Source organism: Indicator indicator, chromosome 1 (assembly GCF_027791375.1).
Source record: "Indicator indicator isolate 239-I01 chromosome 1, UM_Iind_1.1, whole genome shotgun sequence".
In the NCBI taxonomy this organism is placed as follows: domain Eukaryota; kingdom Metazoa; phylum Chordata; class Aves; order Piciformes; family Indicatoridae; genus Indicator; species Indicator indicator.
The window spans coordinates 92,788,112-92,810,797 of record NC_072010.1 but is presented as its reverse complement, the minus strand read 5'-3'; the positions used below and the strand labels follow the sequence as shown (position 1 = coordinate 92,810,797).

The following is a 22,686-nucleotide window of genomic DNA, read 5'->3' as shown; positions in this document are numbered from 1 at the left end:
TTTTCCTCTCTCTCCACCTTGCCGGGAGAAAGGGAGAGGGGTGGGGGAGGAATCTCAATCTGTTATCATTCGAGCTCCTGAACTCCAGTCAGAGCTCAAACCACCACAAAAGGGAAGGTGCCAACATTATCTGAAAGAACAAAAGGGTATTTTAGCTTTTCTTGGAGCGTTCCAACAGGATTTTGTGCCTCTGATTTCACTTTGGCTTTGATAAAATTTTTTTCTGACAGAATGTGGTTATGTCTTGGCCTCTTCACTCCAGCTCTTTAAAAGCAATTACAGTGGGAACAGTGTTTTAAAGCAAAAAAGTTTTTTCTATTTTTTTTCTTGAAAGACTTTGATGTTTCATTTCCATTAGCTAAAATATCAAAATAACAAGGATTGCTAAAAACAAATACAAACCCAGCAGGCATTTTTGTTACAGTTTCAGATATTTAGGGCATTTTAGGTGTTAATAGACTGAGATGGTTCTTAACCTTGTAAATTGGTAGGAAATGCTACAAACTGAGTGCAAAAGCTACTTTGTAGCAACTGATAATGGAGACATGCTTTTTGCTTTAATCTTGTAAAGATGGAGGATTATGGATGCAGTGTTCTGCTACTCCTGGCCTAAGGTTTTGCTATAGCTGCACGTACTTGAAGTCATACAGTATCCTACCCATCTGCTTCCAACAGCTGTACCTTTTGCTAATGCAGAGTGTAATGTGCCAGAGCTTTGGCACTGTAGTAATAAGCCCTGGAAGAAAGAGGCTTATTGTGTCAGGGGAGCTTTAGTTTGGATATTAGGAAAAGTTTCTTTACTGAAAGAGCAGTCAGGCATTGGAACAGGCTGCCCAGGGAGGTGGTGGAGTCACCATCCTTGGAGGTATTCAAAAAACACGTAGACATGGCACTTGGGTAATGGTTTAATGACCATGATTGAACTTTATGATCTTAGAGGTCTTTTCCAATTGAAACAATTCTATGTATGAGTCTATAAGAAGTCATTGTTTCTTCATTTTCAGTGGGACATGTGGCATCTTTGTATTTGAGGTCCCACGTTTGCCCTCTATGTCAGTGACTGGCTGGAATCGGTGGAGCTCCACCTGGGGAAGGATGATAAGCTGCAGGGATCTGCTGGCCAAAATATCAAGGAACAAAGCCATTGAGGGAAGAGGGGCCCAGGACAGTTGGTCAGTGTTCAAGGATCATCTTCTCTGTGTCCAGGAGCAAAGTATACTGACAAAGAGGAAGGCAGGAAAGAATGCTAAGAGATGTGCCTGGATGAGGAAGGAGCTCCTGGGTACACTGTCACACAAAACCAAACTCTACAAAAGGTGGAAGAAAGGACAGCTAGAATGGGGGGCATATAAGGAAGCTGCCTGAGCAGCAAGAGACCTGGTTAGAAAAGCAGTTTAGAATTACATCTAGCCATGGAGATCAAGGGGAGCAGTAAAAATTTCTATAGGTATATTAATGGTAAAAAAGAAGACTAGGGAAGGTGTGGGCTCCCTCAGAAAGGAAACAGGGGAGCTGGTAACAAGTGACATGGAGAAGGCTAAGGTTCTCAAGGACTTCGTTGCCTCAGTCTTCACTGGCAAGGGCTCCAGCCGCTCTTGTGGAGTAACAGAAGATAACGGCAGGAGCTGGAAGAAGGAACTGCCCATTGTGAGTGAAGATCAGGTTCGTGACCATCTGAAGAACCTGAAAGTGTTCAAATCCATGGGACCCAATGCGATACACCCATGGGTGCTGAGGGAACTGGCAGATGAGGTTGCTAAACTGCTCTCTATTATATTCCAAAAGTCCTGTCAGTCCAGGAAGTCCCCACTGACTGGAAAAGGGGAAACATAACTCCCATTTTCAAAATGGGAAAGAAGGATGACCCAGGGAACTACAGGCCAGTCAGTCTCACCTCTGTGCCCAGTAAGATCATGGAGCAGATCCTCCTGGAGGCACTACTGAGACAGAAGAATAATGAAGAGATGATTGGCTATAATCAGCACAGCTTCACTAAGAGCAAATCCTGCCTGACAAACCTGGTGGCCTTCTATGACAAGGTCACAATATTAATAGATGAAGGCTGAGCAAATGATATCATTTACCTGGACCTGAGCAAAGCCTTTGACACTGTCCTGCATGACATCCTGGTGTCTAAGCTAGTGCAGTCTGGGTTTGATGAGTGGACCATTCAGTGGATAAAGAACTGGCTTGATGGCCACACCCAAAGAGTGGCTGTCAATGGCTCCATGTCCCAGTGGAGGGCAGTGACAAGCAGAGTCCCTCAGGGATCAGTCCTGGGACCAGTCTTGTTCAACATCTTTGTTGGTGACATGGACAGTGGCATTGGGTGCACCCTCAGCACTCTGAGCAGACCTTGTTGTGGCCTTCCAGTGTCTTTAGGGTGCCTACAAGAAAGCTGGTGAGGGACTTTTTAGCCTGCCAGGTAGTAATAAGACTAGGGGCAATGGAGCAAAATTAGAAATGGATAGATTCAGATTGGATGTTAGGAAGAAATTCTTCACCATGAGCGTGGTGAGACACCGCAACAGGTTGCCCAGGGAGGTGGTAGAAGCCCCATCCCTGGAGATTTTTAAGGCCAGCCTGGATGTGGCTCTGAGCAACCTGATCTAGTGTGAGGTGTCCCTGCCCATGGCAGGGGGGCTGGAACTAGATGATCCTTGAGGTTCCTTTCCACCCTAACAGATCTGTGATTCTATGATTGGGCTTTTGCCCAGGGTTTCTCAGGAGCAAGGCTTCTTTGTAGGTAACGTTACATAACATACTGCACCATATGATCTGTAATCTTTGAAATAGTAAATGTTTTTATATAAAACAGTGATCTCCATCCCTCTTGCTCCGTTATGTGCATTGTTATCCTGCAATATATATTGTGTAGCATCTGTTTTGGAAATAAAAAGTGTCAGTAGAAGAAAAAGAAAAGGTAGCGATAATTGTCTTTAATCTGATCAGTTGGTGTTACAAATACTGGAAATTGTGGTTGTAGGATGCAGGCTTTTACGTGATTACAACAGGTGCTGGTCAAAATGTACTTGTAACCTTGGCATGACATTCTGTATTCTTGGAAAACAGGCTCTGTTTCAGGAGGTGGATGTGAGAGTTGAAGGTTACATGGGAAGCATGTCTCCTGCTGGACGTTTCTCTGCCCTGGATGTTGCTGTCTGCACCATTGAGAAAGCCAACGGTCTAATCAACAGGCTAATAGAAGAAGACAAAATGGACTCACTGGGTAACATACTAAGGCTTGATTGACCATTGTGGGGTTGAGGATTATTACATACTCTGAGTACATGCAAAATCATGGGATACTTTGTATTTGCTCAGTTCTCTATCTGGCAGATATGTCATATAGGAAATTGAGCTATTTTTCTTCAGAACACCTCTGGTTTGGCTTCAGGAAGGCAGCCAGGACTGTTCTATACTGTACTCAGTGACTGGAATGGGTAGCTGGAAGCTGCAGATTTTAGTGTGTCTGAGATGGATGGCTGCCAAGGATGGTGATTAGATGCAATAAGCAGTGATTCCCATAGCTAGAAAATGTCTTCTAATTAATGAAATTGATTTAAAGGTCTGGGATAGGTTTGAGTTCAAGAATGTACGTATATTCGTTTTGGACAGAGATTGTGGCATCTGTGGTTTATCTTCACTTAGCTCAAGAAAGAGGAGGAATTATGTTTGGTGCTCATCTGGGTACATAAGTGGAATGAATAGAGAGCTTTTGTGGGTAGGCATGGTGACTAGAAGGGCTGTGACGTTAATTACTGTCTTGTAATTTGCTCACAAGTCCTCTGTCCTTGTAACATAGTCTTCTGGGTCACTGTGGCCCTGATGGCCACTAGATAATGATAGTATTCATTTAGTGTTTGAGAGGAGATACTAAATCTGAAGAAGCCTGATGTTTTCAGTGTGCACTTGGAGAGAAATGTGCTTTCCTAGTCCAGTTCGCTCTTCTCTTTGTTTCAATAATATTGTTTCTGCTCAATAAAGCTGTACCTAGTTATATTTTACATGGTAATCCCTCTTGTCTTCACGTAACATAACTGGCTTCTATTTTAAGAATATAAATACTGGAAAACTAATTGAGTATCAAACTTCTCTGAGAACTCCACCTATGAAACTGCTATTCCATGTGCATCTGGTGTTGTAATATTCTGCAGCACTGTATACCACGAGAAGCTTTTGAACACAAGAGAGAATAAGACAAATAAAGCCTTGTAGGCTTTTTCAGAGTGACATTGTGGAATAACACATTCACACCTAGGTCTGTAGGGGCTGGGTCACTGGGAATGCTTTAGGCTGCCAGTTGCCTGGAAGATGAGTAGGTAACTGTGGTTATGCAGTATTTAAAGCTCATTTGAATTGAGGCTTCTGCAGTCTAGCCCAATCCTTGATTGTTTGTATACAGCCCTTTCCTTGCAAGAGAACTGGAGATTATGCAGTTAGTTATTTTCAATATATGACTATTTATTCATTTATGCATATATGTATGTTTTAAATAGGATTAGTTTGATCCTAGGTCACTACACCATACAAGATGCACTGCCAGCATATGGCAGACAGTGGGGTCATGACGTCCGTATTTGTATTGGCTTTGTGTACCTTGGAAGCATAATCAGTATACTAAAATGTACCATTTAATGCTATCTTTCAGAAACTGGAGATATGCCAGAACCCTTTAGCTGGTGCCTCCGTTCCATTCCTGTATTTTGGTGTGCTGTCTAAAATAAGTACACCTGAGAACAGTCATATAACTATAACCAGCCAAGTGATTATGAGATTTGAGTTTGAGTATGTGTGCTCAACACTGACACCTCCTTAAAGGGTGATGTTTTTGTGTCACCATTTGAAAACACCTCTGCTGCAACCCTCTGTTTCCCGTGTGCCCCAATATGACTGTATAACCAAAGTACAACCTTTTTCTTTATATATATATGTATTTTTTTTTTTAAATTAAATTTGAGTTTAAAATCAGTCTTAAAGAAACTGACAAAATTTCTATCAGGAGATAAGTTTTCAAAGTAGCTGCAAAATACAAGTGAGAGTTGCAAACGCCAGTTTGACTGTAGCCTAAAGCAGACTTGTCTGAAACTGCAAGATTCAGACCTGGTCTTCTAATTAATTCTAAATTTAGACCAGTTTGTAACAAGGGTGATTTTTATCTTTTGAGATGAGTTATTGGGAGATAACTGGAACCCTGGCTGGATTCCATCTCAGGCTTGAGCTGTTTCTTTTGTTGATGTCAAGCCCCTGTTGACAGCTCACCTCGTCTTTGGAAATTGTTGAGAGAACCTCAAATCTTCTGCCTGGCAGAGCTCTCTTTGCTGTATTGAAGCATTTAAAAGCAATTTTGTGTTGCAGATTATGAGTAATGTGTGCCAGTTTGGAACATCCAGGTACTCAGGAGCTGATACACCTCTTATTGTTCGGCCTCTTGAGACAGATGCTGGAGAATTTTTTTGGAAAGTGGATTAGAGAAGAATCTGCTGCCTTCTCAACCTGTCAGCTGGGAATGGATTTGTAATGTGCTGTTCTGATAGTTGTTTCTTTTCTTAGTTTAAACTTGAAATTAAAAAATTACTGGGTTAATTGTATAAAAAAAAATAAAATCCTCCCTACTTGTCATTCAGAACAGAATGTGGACTTAAAGCAGCCTTGGTGTTCTACAGCAAACGTGTAAAATAGCTCTCAGGTACTTTTTAGTAGGTTTCAGCAGTGCTGAGGTCACACTGAATTTGCAAACAGAAATGGAGACTGAGGCAGCCTCATTTTCAGCAGCAATGCAGTGTGATGAAATTCTGGTCTCAGTTGTGCTCCTGAGCAGCTTGTTGAGTAGGAAAATAACATTGCATGCTGGGCCCTGTAGCCTTCCTTGTCTGCAATTCCATTTTAGGATGAGAATAGCTTTGTGAAAAATACTGGTTACCTGATTGCTTTTGCTGTATTATCCCAGTGGGTGTGTTTCAGATACTGCCTGAATAGAGAAGATCACAGCGCATGGGTGACGGTCAGGCCTCACTAGCTTTCAGGCTACCAGGACAACACAGTGCACAGGTTTAGTGAGGGTTTGAACATGTGTAAAGAGCTGGGTAGCAGCAGAAGGTATAGAACAAATAGCAGCATTCCCAGTGCTTTGGCCTGTAGCTACCACTAGTGTGCCATGCTTCAGGAATTAAAATATGCTGCTGTTGGCACAGACTGGGCTGATAACTTACATGAATTTTGCTTTGATAGATATCTGATTACTTTGTCCTGTCTCAGCTTCTGAAAGAATTCAGACAAGCTGTTATATGAGGAAGCAGGAAGAAATCTTTTCTGATAGCCAAAAAACTACATATTTGGTGACCAATGAATTACTGTTCTTTTACAAGTGAGAACAGAATAGAGGAAGTACAGGAAGGAGCTGGATGGGTGGGAGTTTGTAACAGAGGCTCATGAAGTAGTGCAGCATTCTTTTCTAACTTAAGTGACTTGAAAGAGAAGGGAGGGAGAAAACAGAGAGAGAAGGAACACATGTAGGAAGGAGAGAAAAAAATGAGAAGGAAAGACTGCATAGAAACATAAGGTCACATTCACCCTTAAGCTCCTGCTATTTTAGCTGTCCCAATAAGATGTTATATATCTGCACCAACAAGGAAAAAAAATTCCATGGCAGCAGAACTAATGAAGCCTGGTGTCCTTCATGCCCTGCTTTTATTCTCTGTAACCTTTCTTCAGCCTCTTCCATGTCCCTGTGACCCTGTCAGCTGGACAGAAAGGGTACATACTGCTGCTAGTTGTACATATATCTGCAGGAGATGTGCTGAATGGCTGAGTTGTAGTGGCTTTGTTTTTTCCTCAGAGGATCTGGTCTCTGATCTGGTCTGTCATTTCCAGCTGCTGATAGTCAGAAATCTTTTTAGACGTTGTTCTTTTCAGTGTTTCTACACATCTTACAAATATGGTGTGAAGGTGCTGAATGGATTAGAAATTAGTTTGCAGGAGGTAGGATAACAACAGACCGTCGTGTAAAGATTTCTTCCTTTTTTTTTTTTTTTTTTTTAAATTAGCCAGAGCTACATAATAGAGCTCATTTTGGTTTGGTTAGTGAGGAACCATATAATAGGAAGCAGGCTATACTGATGTAATTACGTCTGCTCTAGGTGGTTTGGGTTTGTTTAGTTTTTTTTTTTTTTTCTCCCTAACATTGCTGTGTTAATAAGGAGTGATGTTTTTAACTAAGGCACTGATGCCAAAACAGTGGCTTAACTCATTTGGGTCCTGGAATGTTCCTGTCCAGATCCCGTGAAGCCCTGAAAGTTCTTATTTGCAGAGAGGTTACAGCATAGATGCTGCAATACTGTTTTGTGTGGTGGCCACACTTAACTACTCAAGCTGTTTACGTTTGTGATGGTGGTTTTTGGTTTTGTTTTGTTTTTTTTTAAAGCTGATGGTGTATGTAAAGTGGTGGAGGGTGTAAAATGTCATGACACTGGTCATGATTTGTCTTTATCAGAAGAATCGGTGACAAAAGGAAGCCAGAGTTGTGTTGGTAAGCACAACTCTATTTGTGAATATAAGTTTCAGTTCATCACGTGGAATGTAAAAGGGTTTGAGGCTATCTGTTCTGCTTGCTTCCGTGAGATTTAACCTGAGTGCTTCTCTTTATCAGGAGTGGTGGTTGTGGATGAGTTACACATGCTGGGAGACTCTCATCGAGGATATCTGCTGGAACTCCTTCTGACCAAAGTTAGATATGTCACAGAGAAGGTTGCAAAACGGTGTGTAGTCCAGGATGTTTGTCCTTTAATTGTGAATTACTGATGGCTCCAAATATTTTGTTCTCTGGGTGACTGGAAATTTGGGTTAGCTCCAGAGTTTTTGTAAGAGTAATGACCTAGACTCTGATTATTAAGGCCTCATTATATCATCTCTCACAGCCCTACCATTGTAATCAAAACCTCTTTATCTGATGGTTTTCAATTTGTGTGCTACCATGGGATTCACTCTGTCAAGAAAAGGAGTAAATGAAAGCTTTGACCTTACATTTTTAGCCTATTTAAATTTGTTTAAAAGTGTAAACTACTTTTACAGATTTTGCTAGTGGACTTGTCCTGTTTAATTTTTCAATGTTGCATGGAATGGAGTATTTATCCTACTGAAGTGTTCAGGGATTGCAGAGGACTGGTCATGCTGTTAACTTGTCAGTGGTCAATTGATCAGAAGATTTAGGAGGATATTCCAGTAGTTTGCAACTTAGATGGTGAAGTTGTGCTAGCAAATGCTTAAAGATCCCACGTAAGAGAGAGTCTGCCTCTCCACATCTTTCTCATCAGTGCCTAGCCTTTTTAACTCTAGCTTCTAGTCTTGTTTCCTCTGTCTTGGCTTTGTTAGTATAACCAGGATCTTTTAAGAAGGTTCAGACTGTTTCTGAGCTTACACTGATTTGTCAGACATTTTTATTTTTTTAAAGTCTCAATTTGTCACTCAGTGCAATTCCAATGAATAGTTCTAAAATGTAGACTTAGGAGCAAAAAAAAAAAAAAAAAAAGAAAAATCACCTACTGTGTGGATGTAAAAACGTGAATTAAGATATGCATTTGCGTATCTAAATTAGTGGTTTGTGTTTTCATGTCTGTTAAGAGTCCATTGCTTCATGCTGCCTTTAGTGGAAGCTGCTGTTCAGCACTTTGAGAACTGAAGCTGCCTTCTTTGCTGAACCTAAGGGCTTTGGTTCCCAGAAGGACCTTAGCTTGGTATTATTTGTTCTGAAATTGAAACAAATAGAAGTGTTTTAATTAAGGCATTTAAGCTTAGAAAGACTGCAGTTGGGACCGGGCCATTGCTTTGTTCCATGTTTTTGTTAATGGCAAGGAAACAGTTCATTTATTTGTTTTCAGTTTCTCCACATATGCAGTTAGTTTTTCTAACTGGAAGAAGCATAAATTTTAGGTTCAAAGTGATAAAAAGCTGAATTGCCCTGTTATCAATGCATAACTTGACATTGTGTTTGCTAAGAATAGAATATGGCTTGTTTCTTTTTCAAGAAGCTGAAACAAAAATTGCAAACTTTAGACTGCAGAGGGAAGTAGATTAAGTTGTTTTTTCTGAGTCCTGTTTTCCAGTACATTAGCTTGTGGTGTCACTAACTTTCATTTTCTTTCAACCACCCCCAGACAGGCGAAGATGACCAGTCCTGGGTTTAGTGGGATACAGATAGTAGGCATGAGTGCTACCCTCCCTAACTTGGGGCTCCTAGCCTCATGGTTAGATGCAGAGCTCTACTGTACAGATTTTCGCCCTGTGCCTCTCAAGGAGTGGGTGAAAATTGGCAGCAACATTTATGACTCCTCCATGAATTTAGTGCGTGAATTCCAGCCCAAGCTTCAGCTGAAGGTAATAAAACTTTGAGCAGTGGCTCTGAGATAACACCTTTTGTACAGCTAAAGTCAAGAAGACTGCTACTGGTCTGGCTTTAATTTTCTTTGAATTGATGACATTCTGACATCATTGTGTACTTCGTAAGTTACATGCTCAAACTGTTGTTGAAACTGCTAAATGATTTAAATTTGTCAATGATCAGAAGGCAGATGTCCGTCCTGATTCTTCTGAATCTGTTTTGAGTATTTAGTACTGTTGTGAACTTAAAAAGAATATAAAAAGGGGTAATGCTCTATAATGATTTGAAAGAACCAAATGAGTAGAAATGTGAAATTTGCACTTCCTACTTGTAGCTTCCTTTTCTGTGGAGTCTTTGAAGGGTGAATCCTTTTCCCACTCCTGTCAACTCCTCTGTGTAGTACTAGAGTAGTTGTTGGGCAGTATGGGCTGAATGCCAGCAATGCTTTAGACTATTTTGCACCCAAGTTCTCTTTGTGCACGAATGTTCTGTTGTCACTAGCATGGTGGCACAGCAAAGAAAAAGGTTCCTAGAAACAAAAGGAAATGTTTGTTTCAAGAATATCTGGAAGTTTGCTTTTTTGTGGCTATATTGGGAAATGAAGTCTATCACTGGATTTTCAGACTTCTGTGCCTCAAACTGGCCCAGGAAAGGAACTTAATGACCATGCCACTTGTGCTGGATTTGGCTGAATCCTCGCTGAGCTTTTGATGTGTATATGCAGTTCCTGCCATTGCTCCCCTGTTTTCATTTGCATTTTAGTACTTTTTATTTCTTACTGTATACTTTTTTCTCTTCCTCCTTTGGGCTGCTTGCTGGAAGAGAATCTGGCTTAGCCAAGCAAAACAGATCAGTTGCAGGAACTCTTAGGATTTCAAAACCAAAAAAGACAAGTTGTAAACAGTTGGATTTTGCATGTGCATCTCTGTAAGTAAACACAAAAGCCTTCCCCTGTGCTCTGAACACTCGCAGTGTTTGGTGGGCAGTGCTAGCTGGATGCATCTTGTTAGGGATGACTGTATCTCATGCTTTTAGGTCAGACATCTGATAAGTCTTACTCAGTTACTGTAGAGGGGTATTTTCCCTCAGGGCTCTTCTCACTTCTTCCCCATTGCTGTTAGCTGTGACATGGAAGCTGCAGTAATGTATTGTGTTTTTTGGGGTTTTTTGGTGGGTTTTTGTGTGTGCACTGTGTGGCCTTCATTAAGAAACAGATTTATGAGAGCAAGACTTTAAAACCTAAGGTTTTTTCATAGATAGGTCTAGAGCTGTCTTCAACAATGTGGTCATACTAGCTCTTGGACTTCCTAAAGCTGGACAGAAACTAATGTGACAGTGCTTTGTCTTCTTTAGTCTTCTTTCTGACTTGAATAGAAGATTCCTACAGCAACACAGCAAAATGACAGCATTTAGAAACCCCATTCAGTATGAGAGTGCATTGAAAGTATTTTGTCTCAATTCAGGGAGATGAAGACCATGTTGTGAGCCTCTGTTATGAGACTGTTTGTGATGGCCATTCAGTCCTGCTTTTCTGTCCGTCCAAGAACTGGTGTGAGAAGCTGGCAGACATCATTGCCAGGGAATTCTACAGTTTGCAACAGGCTGAGAGTAAGAGGAAAGTAGTTAATAGAAGACTGTAGTCTGCACAGTGCCTTTAATTAAAAATTAATAGAAACTATAAAAATATTTTCTCTCTCAAGGTTCTGCGAAAAACTCAGCCTGTGCCCAAACTGTTGTGGCTAGAGAAGGGATTGAAGAGGTTCTGGATCAGCTGAAACGTTCTATCTCAGGCCTGGACTCTGTGCTCCAACGTACTTTGCCATGGGGGGTGGCATTTCATCATGCAGGTATTCCTGAGTATCTTGGTCTTGAATTCTGTAATGGTCAGGACATATGGGTTCATTTTACTGTAGTTACCAGCAATTTATCAGTTGCTTTTGCAGCCTTCTGTAGCTTCTAACTATATTAAAATTAGAGTATCTCACAGTTAGAAATAAGCTTGAAATTATTTTGTTCTTTAATTCTTTAGTTTTTATTCAACTGGTTTTTATTTTACTGAATATTGTTAATCCACTAATTGTTGTGATAAATCTTTGCTTTATTGTGTTGGATAACAGCAACTTTCTAAATACAACTTAATTTTTGTGTGTGAAATGCCTGAAAAATTAGCTGATTTGTAGCTCAAGCATTTTCAAATTTTCCCTAAAGCTGCTGGAGTATTTCAGGGCAGTTTTCCTCAGCTTAGTACTGAAAGAGATGAGTAAATAGGAGATGTATAAAGATGACTAAAATAATAAAAGGAGCAAGTGCCATGTGCTAGATCTTTTATTTCATATGTAAGACCTTTCCGATCATTGAATTCAACCATAACCCAAACATGACTAGTAAAAGACATCCTGAAGCACCACATCTACATGCTTCTTGAACACCTCCTGGGATGGTGACTCCACCACCTCCCTGGGCAGCCTGTTCCAACGCCTCAGCACTCTTTCAGTAAAGAACTTTTTCCTAGTATCCAATCTAAACCTCCCCTGACACAACTTAAGCCCATTTTCTCTAGTTCTGTCATCAGTTGCTTGGGAAAAGAGACCAGCACTGGCCTCACTACAGCCTCCTTTCAGATAGTTGTAGAGAGCAATAAGGTTTTCCCTTAGCCTTCTCCAGACTAAACAAACCCAGCTCCCTTAGCTGTTCCTCCTATGACATGCCCTCCAAACCCCTCATCAACCTTCTTGCTCTTCTCTGGACGTGCTCCAGGACCTCAGTGTCTTTCTTATACTGTGATGCCCAGAACTGAACACAGTACTCATGCTGTGGCCTCACCATGGCTGAGTACAGGGGCACCATCACTTCCCTGTTCCTGCTGGACAGACTGTTTTTGATACAGACTGGGATGCTATTGGCCTGTATGTTCTATTCCGTACTTAAGGAGGTAATAGTGTGTCACTTGTTCATCCACTGAGAGAAAAGACTGACTCTGGAACAGAGAACGGTAGCTGTGGCATTGAATAAGCTATGACAACTTCATGAAGTTCAACAGGGACAAGTGTAGACTTCTCTGCCTGGGAAGGAATAACCCTCTGCACCGGTACAGATTAGAGGCTGACATGCTGGAAAGCGGCTCTGAGGAGAAGGACCGGGGAGTGTTGGTGATTAACAAGTTCACTGTAAGCCAGCAATGTGCCCTCATGGCCAAGAAGGCCATAGTATTCTGGGGTGCCTTAAGGGAGGTTCTCCTTCCTGTCTACTCTGCCCTGGTGAAGCCATGCCTGCAGTATTGTTTCCAGTTCTGGGCTCAACAGTTCAAGAGACAGGGAACTACTGGAGAAAGTCCAATGGAGGACTATGAAGATGGTGATGGAACTGGAGCATTGCTGTTACAAGGAGAGGCTGAGAGACCTGGAGCTCTTTAGCCTGGAGAAGAGAAGACTGAGTTGGAGGTCATGAGGGTGGGGTTGGGCTCTTTTCAGTGGTTCCCAGTGACAGGACAAGGGACAGCATGTACGAACTAGAGTACAGGAGGTTTCACTTGAATTCATGGAGAACCTTCTTTCCTGTGAAGGTGCCGGAGCACTGGACCAGGCTGCCCAGAGAGGTTGTAGAGTCTCCTTCTCTGGAGACTTTCAAAACCTACATGGACATGTTCCTGTGCAACCTGCTCTGGAAGAACCTCTGTTAGCAGGGGAATTAGACTGGATGATCTCCAGAGGTCCCTTCCAACCCCTACTAGTCTGTGATTCTCTGATATGTAGGGGGAATAATTTCAGATGCTTATAGGGTGTGGATTTTTTTCTCAAGTAAAATTGACCCAGAGCCCCCAAGGAGATGTAGCAAGGTGAGTATTAGACCTGTATCCTAGAATGGAAATAAAGAATAATTTCACAGTCAGGACAGCAAATTACTAAATCCTAGGTTATACTATTACTGTCAGTTGAATCATAGAATCATAAAATCTTAATGGTGAAATTCTGCTTCACTGATGGTTGAAAAGAAGTTAACCAATGTAAGTGTTGCAAGTCTCATTCCTAATACTGAGTGGCAAGTGGTCATTAAGTTTGTTTATTCTACCCCTTGCTTGACATGCAGGACAGAGATGTGATGCTGAGGGATGGGGTTTAGCACCAGACTTGGTAGAGTTAGATACTGATTGGACTTGACGACTTTAAAGGTTTTTTTCAACCAAAACAATTCTGTGGTTCTATGAATATTGTTAGCTCTTAAATGCACTCTCACCATTACTAGGTTGGCTGAAAGTCATGTCTCCTCAGGTCTCACTTTTGAAGAACGGGACATCATTGAAGGAGCCTTCCGCCAGGGCTTGATTAAGGTTCTAGCAGCCACCTCCACGCTCTCATCTGGAGTGAATTTGCCTGCACGCCGAGTAATTATACGTACGCCCATGTTTGGTGGCAAACTGCTGGACGTTCTCACTTACAAGCAGATGGCTGGAAGGGCTGGCAGGAAAGGAGTAGACACAGAGGGTAATCAGAGGCTTTATTAACATTCTCTGAGAACGGTGTTAACCCAATTAAATCCAGGGCAGTGCTTCACAATTAGTGACTAATCATGATGAATTCCTTTGGTATTCAGTATGATTAAGTTAATCAAGATGAATTTGTTTGGTATTAATGGAGCAGAAATTGTAATTCCCATGTGATTCTTTTCACTGCATAGGACTTACTTTGGTGTTTACATATCAGTTGCTTCAGGAAGGGATGATTTCCTCCTTTGAATTCTTTTTGGCTTCTAAAGCTGGGTTGTTCATTTGCATTAATTTTGTGATTCTGTCAGTTTACTAAAGCAGTTATAGTTTCAGTGAGAAAATTTACAGTAAACTATCACTGGACAGACCTAAAATGTAAGAAATGCATTTAAAGTCTATAACCATAATTTGATGAACTTCTGTGTCTGGAGTTTTGATTTGTATTTATTAAATTCCACTGAACATAACTTTCATGGATCTAGAAAGTAGTAATGTGACAGAGAGACAGGGAAATAGGAGCAGTAGTTCATAGAGAATATGGTGTCTTCATGCATGCAGCATAACTGTTTGGTATCCAACAAAATAACCCTGCCCATTGTTTTAATTTGCATTGGAAATTTATCTTCGTGGATGATGTTTGGAAAAATGGTATATAATACCATTATTAAGTATTAAACACAGTAGAAAATAAGAAATTCAGCAGAAGCGGGAAGTGGGATTTGGCATACTGATTGTCTGATTGGTGCTTGCTGGAACTCCATGTAAGCAGACTGTTCTTACATTTAACTTTCTATTTTTGCCAGAGTAGCATAGCAACAGAGCATTTTGTGACCCATATCTCTGAGCTATCCCTATGTGTTAAAGAAAAGGGCAGCTGCATGCTGTATTTTGAAATTTTCCAGACTTTGTCATTTGATTGTAGCTGGCAACTGTAAAATCACATTATTCCTTGAATTTTGTTTTTTAAAAGATTTTCCTTCAAGTTACAGTAATTGGTACCCTTTTATTGACAGTTCTGATGTGGCTGTGTTTTGCACAGTAAGCAGTTGATTTTATGCTGATGAGCTTCATGAATGTACCATTTTTTTTCCACGCCACAGAGTCTCTTGGGTGAGAACATAAGCTACAATACCAGCTGCTACCTTTTTACAGAGTAGGGGAGACTGGAGGGCAGCAACTTCAGCTGGAAAAAATGCCTTATGTGGATATGAAATTCAGCTGACAAATGATAAGTGCTGTTGGGTTGATTACCTTCTCCCTTCCCAACATTCTAGTGTTGGATTGCCTCAAGTTTTGGTATTTTGAATGTTGTGGGGTTTTGATTTTTTTTTTTTTCCCTAATTTGATGGAAAGTAAAATCCAACATTTTAGTAAATGAAATTGGATTATTTTTGCATTCATCACAACTGTTGTGTTTCCACAGTGAAATAGGTAAAGGTGAACAAAACCTAGAAATATAATATGGCCCTTTTTGCTTTTGATGGAATTTTATGCCCAGATAGCCAGAGTCATCTGATGTTTGTCTTGTCTGATGCTAACCTAGACTACACAGACTTCTGCTGTCATCTAAAATGTTCAGTAAGGTTTCTTAGAACAATTTTGGTTTTTTTGGTTTTGTTTGTTTGTTTTGGTCTTTTTTCCTGTTTACTAGGGTGCAGTTATTGGCTTTAATTTCTCAGTGACATCGTGGGAAACGATTTCCATCAAGTCTTGAATGACTGTGAGATAATGTAGAGCCAAGTGATTACCCAGTGAGATTTATCACTTCGAAGAGTCAAAGTTTTCAGGGGGAATTAGAGGTCATATCAGAATCAAATACGAGATGAGTGAACGTTCTTTGTTGCTAAAATCAAAGTAAGCTTTGCTTTCATAAAACAGTGCTTGCAGGCAGTTTATCTTTTTTTTTTACTCTCAGCTCTGGCAAAAATACATGTTGAAAGTTTCACCGTGCAGAATAAAAAGATACCAGGGATGCATCCTCTGAGCATGCCTTTCATCCTGTAACTTCTTTATATAATCGTATTTAAGCTTCATTTGATTACTCACCTACACTGCAGTTGTGGTTCTTATTCTGTTCATTAATTAATAATTTAAGTGTAGTTATGTTTTCATTATTTCTAGATTTACTAATTATCATAACATTCCTAGAATCTTATCAAGATATCTACTACCAACTAGCTAAGTCTCCTGGGGACCAAGCTGCTTTGTAATGGCTTTGTTGAAAAATATTTCTTTTATATGACCGTTGCATTTTCCATTGGTTGCCTGTACTATTACTGTATTGTTAAATGAATTGGCCTATTATTCTTAGTCTTGTTTCATGGCTTTGGGACCTTTTTCTTGTCTCCCACAGAATTTCTGTAGTTAGGGATTAACTTAATGTCTGATAGAGGGTTTTAAGGTATATTTACAGATACTTCCAGTGAAAACCATTCAGGATACATAAGATTTTGTGTGTGTAATGTGTTTATGCATATAGGAAAGTTCAGAGAATACATAGTTACTTAAATAACTTTAAATTTTATTTACTTTGGTATCTGTGTTAATTGATTTTGGAAGTGGAAGCTGGTTGACAACACAAACTGTCAAAGTGCTGTGCAGCTTTTATGTTTTCTTTTTGCTTTTGAGATTCTATTCAGTTTTGAAGAAACAGAAGAAAAATGGTTGTCACTGTACATTACTGTTCCAGAATATTCCAGAACAAGAAGTTAGAGTGGTTCAACAGCAAAGCAGATGCACAGAGAGGCTATGGAAGATCCTTAGCTGATTTGGCAAGACCCTAACTAGCCTAATGTAACTTTGAAGTTTCCTCTGCTTTAAGTTCTTACATGTTATGCATCTGTTGAGTTCTTACATTGCAATGAGTATATACTGCTCAAGGTTGCAAAGGTTTTTTTCCCTTTTGTTTTCTTACTTCAGCTTTTTAAAAAATACTACAGTTTTCCATTCCAATAATGTGTCCTTGATGAACTGTACGTAGCTCTTACAGTGCTAAGGTGTAATACTAAGGTCATAATTGTTTGTTTGTTCGTTTGTTTTTCCTGTAGGTGAGAGCATTTTAGTTTGCAAGCCTTCAGAAAGATCAAAAGGGACTGCTCTACTTCAGGGATCTCTCAAGCCTGTTTGCAGTTGCTTGCTTAGAAGAGAAGGGGAAGGTGTTGCTTCTAGCATGAAAAGAGCAATACTTGAGGTACAGGACACGTGGAAAGGAATTAGAATTGTGGTTGCACTCTTGTAATTGTAGGATGGCACTTTTTGTGTCACCACCAGAGGTTTCAGTGCATTTCTTTTTCTTCTATTTCCTCTCTTGTCAACCCAAGCATCTTCAGAAGAAAATAGGGTTCTCAAACACTGTAATAGGGTCCCCAGGGGGTGGTTGATTCACCGTCCCTAGAAGTGTTTTAAAAGACAGAGATGTGGTGCTGAGGGACATGGTTTAGCACCAGACTTGGCAGTTAGATAATGATTGGACTCAATAATCTTAAAGGTCTTTTCCAACCAAAACAATTCTATGCTTCTATGAAAATTATTTGAGTTTGCCAGCTTGCTTCAGTGTTCAGCATTTGTTTGGTGTGTTTCAGTCTCTGCTTGCTGCAGATCAGGATGTGAGTGCAGTCAAAGAAGGGATACTAAGCTTTGCTTTTGCATTTAGATATACTCAAACTGCAGGCAAAAATTAGTGTAATTAAACTTTGACAGTCTTAACTGGGAGATGCTTGTAAATTACTGATCCCAGAGGCTTTGTAGGTAGAATTGGCTCATGACATTTGTACAGCCTCATAGGGTCCATTATTTCCCCCCTCAACTTCCTGCACAGAATACTCTTTTGCACAGAAATTACAGAAATTTTGTAAATAACGTTTTTGGTGAACAAACAGATCTAGTCCTTCTAGCCTGCCCTCCTCTGTCTAGATTAATGGATTCTTAGAACTGTTTCATCTGAAAAAGACCTCTAAGATCTTTGAGTCCAACCATCCACCTAAGAACACCGTGGCCATTAAACCATGTCCTGATGTGCCCTGTCCACACATTTTGTGAACATCTCCAGGGATGGTGAGTCCACCACTTCCCTGGGCACCCTGTTCCAACGTCTGACTACTCTTTCAGTAAAGAATTTTTCTTAATATCCAATCTAAACAGCTTGAAACCATTTCCTTTAGTCCTGTCACTTGACACCAAGACGAGGCTGGCCACCTCCTCTCTCCAGCCTCCCTTCAGGTAGTTGTAGAGAGCGATGAGGTCTCCCCTCAGCTTCCTATTCTCTGTACTGAACAACCCCAGCTGCCTCAGATGCTCCTTGTAGGCAATGTGCTCCAGGCCCGTCACCAGCCTTGTTGCCCTTCTCTGGACACATTCCAGAACTTAATATAGTACTCGAAATACTGCTTTACCAGTGCTGAGTACAGGGGGGCTCTCACATCCCTGTTCCTGCTGGCCACCATGTTTCTAATACAAGCCAGGATGCCATTGGCTTTCTTGGCCACCTGGGCACACTGCTGACTCATATTTAATCGACTGTCAACCAACATCCTTAGGTCCCCCTCTGATTCGCAGCTTTCCAACTACACATCCCCAAGTCTGTAGCTTACCATGGGGTAGTTGTGACCCAGATGGAGGACCTGGCACTTGGCCTTGTTAAACTTCATACAGTTAGCCTTGACTCATCGATCTAACCTGTCCAGGTCCCACTGCAAAGCCTCCCTACCCTCTGGTAGATTGACACATCCACACAGCTTGGTGTCATCTGCAGATTTACTGAGGGTGCATTCAATCCCCTCATCCAGATCATTGATAAATATATAAAAGAGAACAGGCCCCAGTACTGAACCTTGGGGGACATCACTAGTAACTGGGCGCCAGCTGGTCTTAACTTCATTCACCACCACTCTTTGGGCCTGGCCATCCAGCCAGTTTTTAATCCAATGCAGGGGGTTCCTTTCTGGTGGCGTTACTTTATAATATTAAAAAAATGCATCAGAACCACAAAAGAAAATTTCTTATCTAAACACCTTACTATCTTGAGGAAGAGACATGCATGGAAATGACTCACAAGAAAAAAGCAATTATGTGAAAAACAAAACAAAATTCAAGGGCAGAAAAAAATCACTCAATCGAGGAAATAGTGATGGGGTGTATAGCATTCACATTTTATAAGAGAAAACTTTAGTATGCTGAGGAGCCTTGGGACAACTTCTTCCTGGTTTGCTTTTTGTCTTCAGAAATTTGCAGTGTGTTCTAACAATTTAAAAGTGTTTCACGGTGTTGACTGAACAAAATGCCGAGGGATGGTGTCAAATACAAATTTCTACAATGCATAACTCTACTATCAAAATAAGACTTTATAATTCGTTCTGTCCCATGGCTTAGTCCTCTTACTTCTACCTAAACTGTCTAAATTCTTGCCAAGAAAAGTCCTTAAGGTTTGGCAGTTGTTTTGCCTCATGTTCCCCTCTTGTACTGATTCTTTAAAACTTTAGATAATTGATGGGTCGGGATCTTTCATTCTCTGATACGATGTTTTATCCTACTGCTTCTCAGCCAATATGAACAAATCGTTTTCTTCAACAGATCATTGTGGGAGGAGTGGCCAACACTCCAGATGATGTGCACACCTATGCTTCTTGCACTCTTCTTGCATCCAGCTTAAAAGAAGACAAAAGGGTTCATGAGAAAGCACAAGATAAGGCACAGACTGGACCTATTGAAGCTTGTGTGGCATGGTTGCTGGAAAATGAATTCATTCAGGTTCTGGACTCTGGCAATGATGTGGAAGGTAACATTGGTGTTCTTCCCTGTGACTGCAATTGGTGGTTTTGAATGAGTAAATCTCCATCTGGATAGATGTTCAGTGTAACTTTATAATGAAAACTTGAATGCATTTTTATTTTGAAGTATTGTGTGTATCAAGTTTTTTTTTTTTTTTTTTTTTTTTTTTAGCTTTCTAGAGGGTGTCTTGATACCTTCTTTGACATTTTTTGCATGCATGTATTCTTGGAAGGCCTCTCTGCACATCGCCTCTAAGGCTGATGTTTCCTAGTCTACAAATTCCAAGATACGTTTAACCCAGAGATTTTTATTGCAGGATTTGTGCATGTTAACTGTAGACTGTGTGTTTTGTTTTTCTGAAGAAAAACCAGTATATTCTAAGAGAGTGCAATTTTCTTCTAGAACTGTTTGGTTTACGTGGTAGCACTTCTTCCAGATTTTTGGCTATTTTCTTAAAATTACTAAGAGACTGTTACAGTAATAATAAGAATCTTCATTACACATTGATTTGTATCTCTTTTTTAGCAAAGATGATAGGCAATATTTGGTATTCCTAAGAAAGAAATACATTAAATGCTAACTCCCAGGCAGGGTGGCAGATGAGATCCCAGTGTTTTGGTTCTACCTGTTAGTTTGAGTAATTAGAGGGATCTGTGCTTGTGATCTGGCCTCTATAAAGGGCTAATTTAGATTTAGTGGAGTCTAAACTTTTTATCGTTTCCATTTTCTGGTCTTCAAAACTGAGAAATATGCAAATTTCTTCTTGTAAAAGCAGTTGGGAAAATGTAGTAGAATGGATAAAATATATTGCAACCTGAAAATGAGGTATAAAGTTGCACTGAAATGTTTCTTTGTGTGAGGTTTTGATGTTGTTGGTTTTCTTTTTCTTCAACAGCAAAGGTTTATCATCCAACTCATCTTGGCTCAGCTACTCTTTCCTCTTCTCTTTCGCCAACTGAAGCCATGGAAATTTTTGCTGACCTGCAGCGAGCTATGAAAAGCTTTGTTCTGGAGAATGATCTTCATATTGTCTATTTGGTAGGTTCCTCCTTCTACATTTTGTATTTTGTCCTGCCAAAACTAAAGAATGGAGAGAAAACACAAAGCAGAGTTCTTGAGAGCTCCATGACTGTAGGGGGTTTTTGTGTTTTGCTTAGCTCATCCTTCATGAAGAAGTTTCTAAGTTGAATTATTCTCCATAACTACTCTGTTTCTCCTCTTCTCTGTACTGACTGAATGATAACAGAATTGGTTTTCTTTCTAAAAGTGTGAGAATGCTCTGGATGGCTTTTTGTGTTAGTGTTAATAGAAGCTGAGATTTCTTGTGTGCTAGGTAAATGAATGATTCAATGAGTTCTACCAAAATCTCTGTTCCCTCTTGCTTTATCAGAGGCTTTGGCAATGAATAGCATGGTTACTAGTGATTTGAGGTTGATAGGTATCTCTCAGTTTACTTAAAAAAGATAATGCAATTTAGTTTTGTTAGCAGAGAATAAAGATGCAACTTAAAAATCTTCTTGTGGCCTGGATTTAGGGAGCAATCTGACAGAGATTCCAAATAGTTTAGTCATTAGAGTACCCATATGAGTCAAGTCTCATCAGTACAAATAGTAAAAAACTAGGTTAGACGAGCTTTTACTTCCTTCAGGGGTATGTGGTTATGACTCAGTGCCTCTAAGCAGTGTGTAGGATGCTCTAACCACATTCCCTAGGCTGTATTTCTGTTTACTCAGAGCTCTGTTGTGGTGTTCCTCTGAAATAATTTTTTGCATTATCTTACTCTCTTTAGGTCACCCCGGTGTATGAAGAGTGGACCACAATTGATTGGTACCAGTTTTTCTGCTTATGGGAGAAGATGCCTGCCTCAATGAAACGTGTGGCCGAGTTGGTGGGGATTGAAGAAGGCTTTCTGGCACGCTCTGTAAAGGGTGAAATCAAAGCTAAAACAGAGAAACAACACAGACAAATGGCCATCCACAAAAGGTAGCTAGAAATGGTTGTGAATGTACGAAGACTAGAGGCTACAACATATGGAGTGGACAGACTCTGTGTCTGTTTTTGGGAACTGGCTGTCTCTCTGAGTGAGCTGATAGCTCAGGGAACCCAGACCTGGTCTGCTCTGGACTGAGAACAAGATGTTTGTGCCAGTGTTTTCTTGGAAGCCATCTTCTCTGTTTCTTTTGTGTGCTATGCTATACTATGTTAATTCTGTCCTATTCTATCAGTGCGTTTTGCCACGTAGACTAATGTGCCCTGGACGATGATTTTATTTCCTTATGTAATTCTACAGGTTTTTTACCAGTCTTGCCCTTCTGGATTTAATCAGTGAGGTTCCCTTGAAAGATATGACCAAGAAATACGGCTGTAGTCGTGGCCAGCTTCAATCCTTGCAGCAATCTGCTGCCACCTATGCGGGTGAGTTGCCTGGGCAGAATGTTCCAGGAGTCTTGGACTCGTCTGTTTTCTTTCCTTCCAGATATGGGAAGTGTGGTACTAATAGCAATCAGTCTTGTAAAACCATGTCCAGCTCTACAGCCTAATCCATGGTTGCCCCTGTTTTGAGATGGAACCACAGAGTGTGCTGTGGGAAGAGGGTTAGCTGAGTGGAATCCAGCTATGCCATAGCACACTGAGGTCTGTGGAAATCATCTGTGTACTCTGCAGGAATATAATTTGTTCAGTGGTAAGGATGGAAACAAAGGCAGGTCCATTTTGAAGCTTTACTATATCAGGAAAGAGTACCTGTCAGCACGGGTAGAGTTTGGAGTCTCTAAGACTTAGCATGGCTTTCTCCTAGTTGCAAAGTTAAGTGGCTGGAAATAAGATTTTAGTGTTCAAAATAAAGCAAGTAGTTTCTGGATCATTTTTCACCAGATAACAAGAGGTCAGATAGCTGTCACCTTTAACTTAACTTCCTGAAGAAGGGTGTGTAGGAGTAGAAGCAGCAGCTTACCATGTGACTGAGATATTTTTGTTTTCTGTTGACTAAATCCTTCATTACTCCACAAGTGTTTCTTCAATTTTTCAGACAGTTTTAGCTCAACTTGCGAAACCCTATGTG

The 22,686-nt window shown here is 40.5% G+C and overlaps 1 protein-coding gene across 1 annotated transcript in view; it reads left to right on the top strand.

Moving 5' to 3' along the window:
• The window catches only part of POLQ (DNA polymerase theta), a 65,733-nt gene that overhangs the window by 5,201 nt on the left and 37,846 nt on the right, over positions 1–22,686 (top strand). The window contains exons 5-15 of the mRNA XM_054388129.1: positions 3,073–3,229; positions 7,649–7,757; positions 9,153–9,372; positions 10,840–10,984; positions 11,077–11,223; positions 13,645–13,857; positions 16,907–17,049; positions 19,428–19,632; positions 20,521–20,663; positions 21,415–21,608; positions 21,916–22,040. Of these exons, the coding sequence (XP_054244104.1) occupies positions 3,073–3,229; positions 7,649–7,757; positions 9,153–9,372; positions 10,840–10,984; positions 11,077–11,223; positions 13,645–13,857; positions 16,907–17,049; positions 19,428–19,632; positions 20,521–20,663; positions 21,415–21,608; positions 21,916–22,040 (1,801 nt within the window). The remainder of the gene's footprint in view (positions 1–3,072; positions 3,230–7,648; positions 7,758–9,152; positions 9,373–10,839; positions 10,985–11,076; positions 11,224–13,644; positions 13,858–16,906; positions 17,050–19,427; positions 19,633–20,520; positions 20,664–21,414; positions 21,609–21,915; positions 22,041–22,686) is intronic.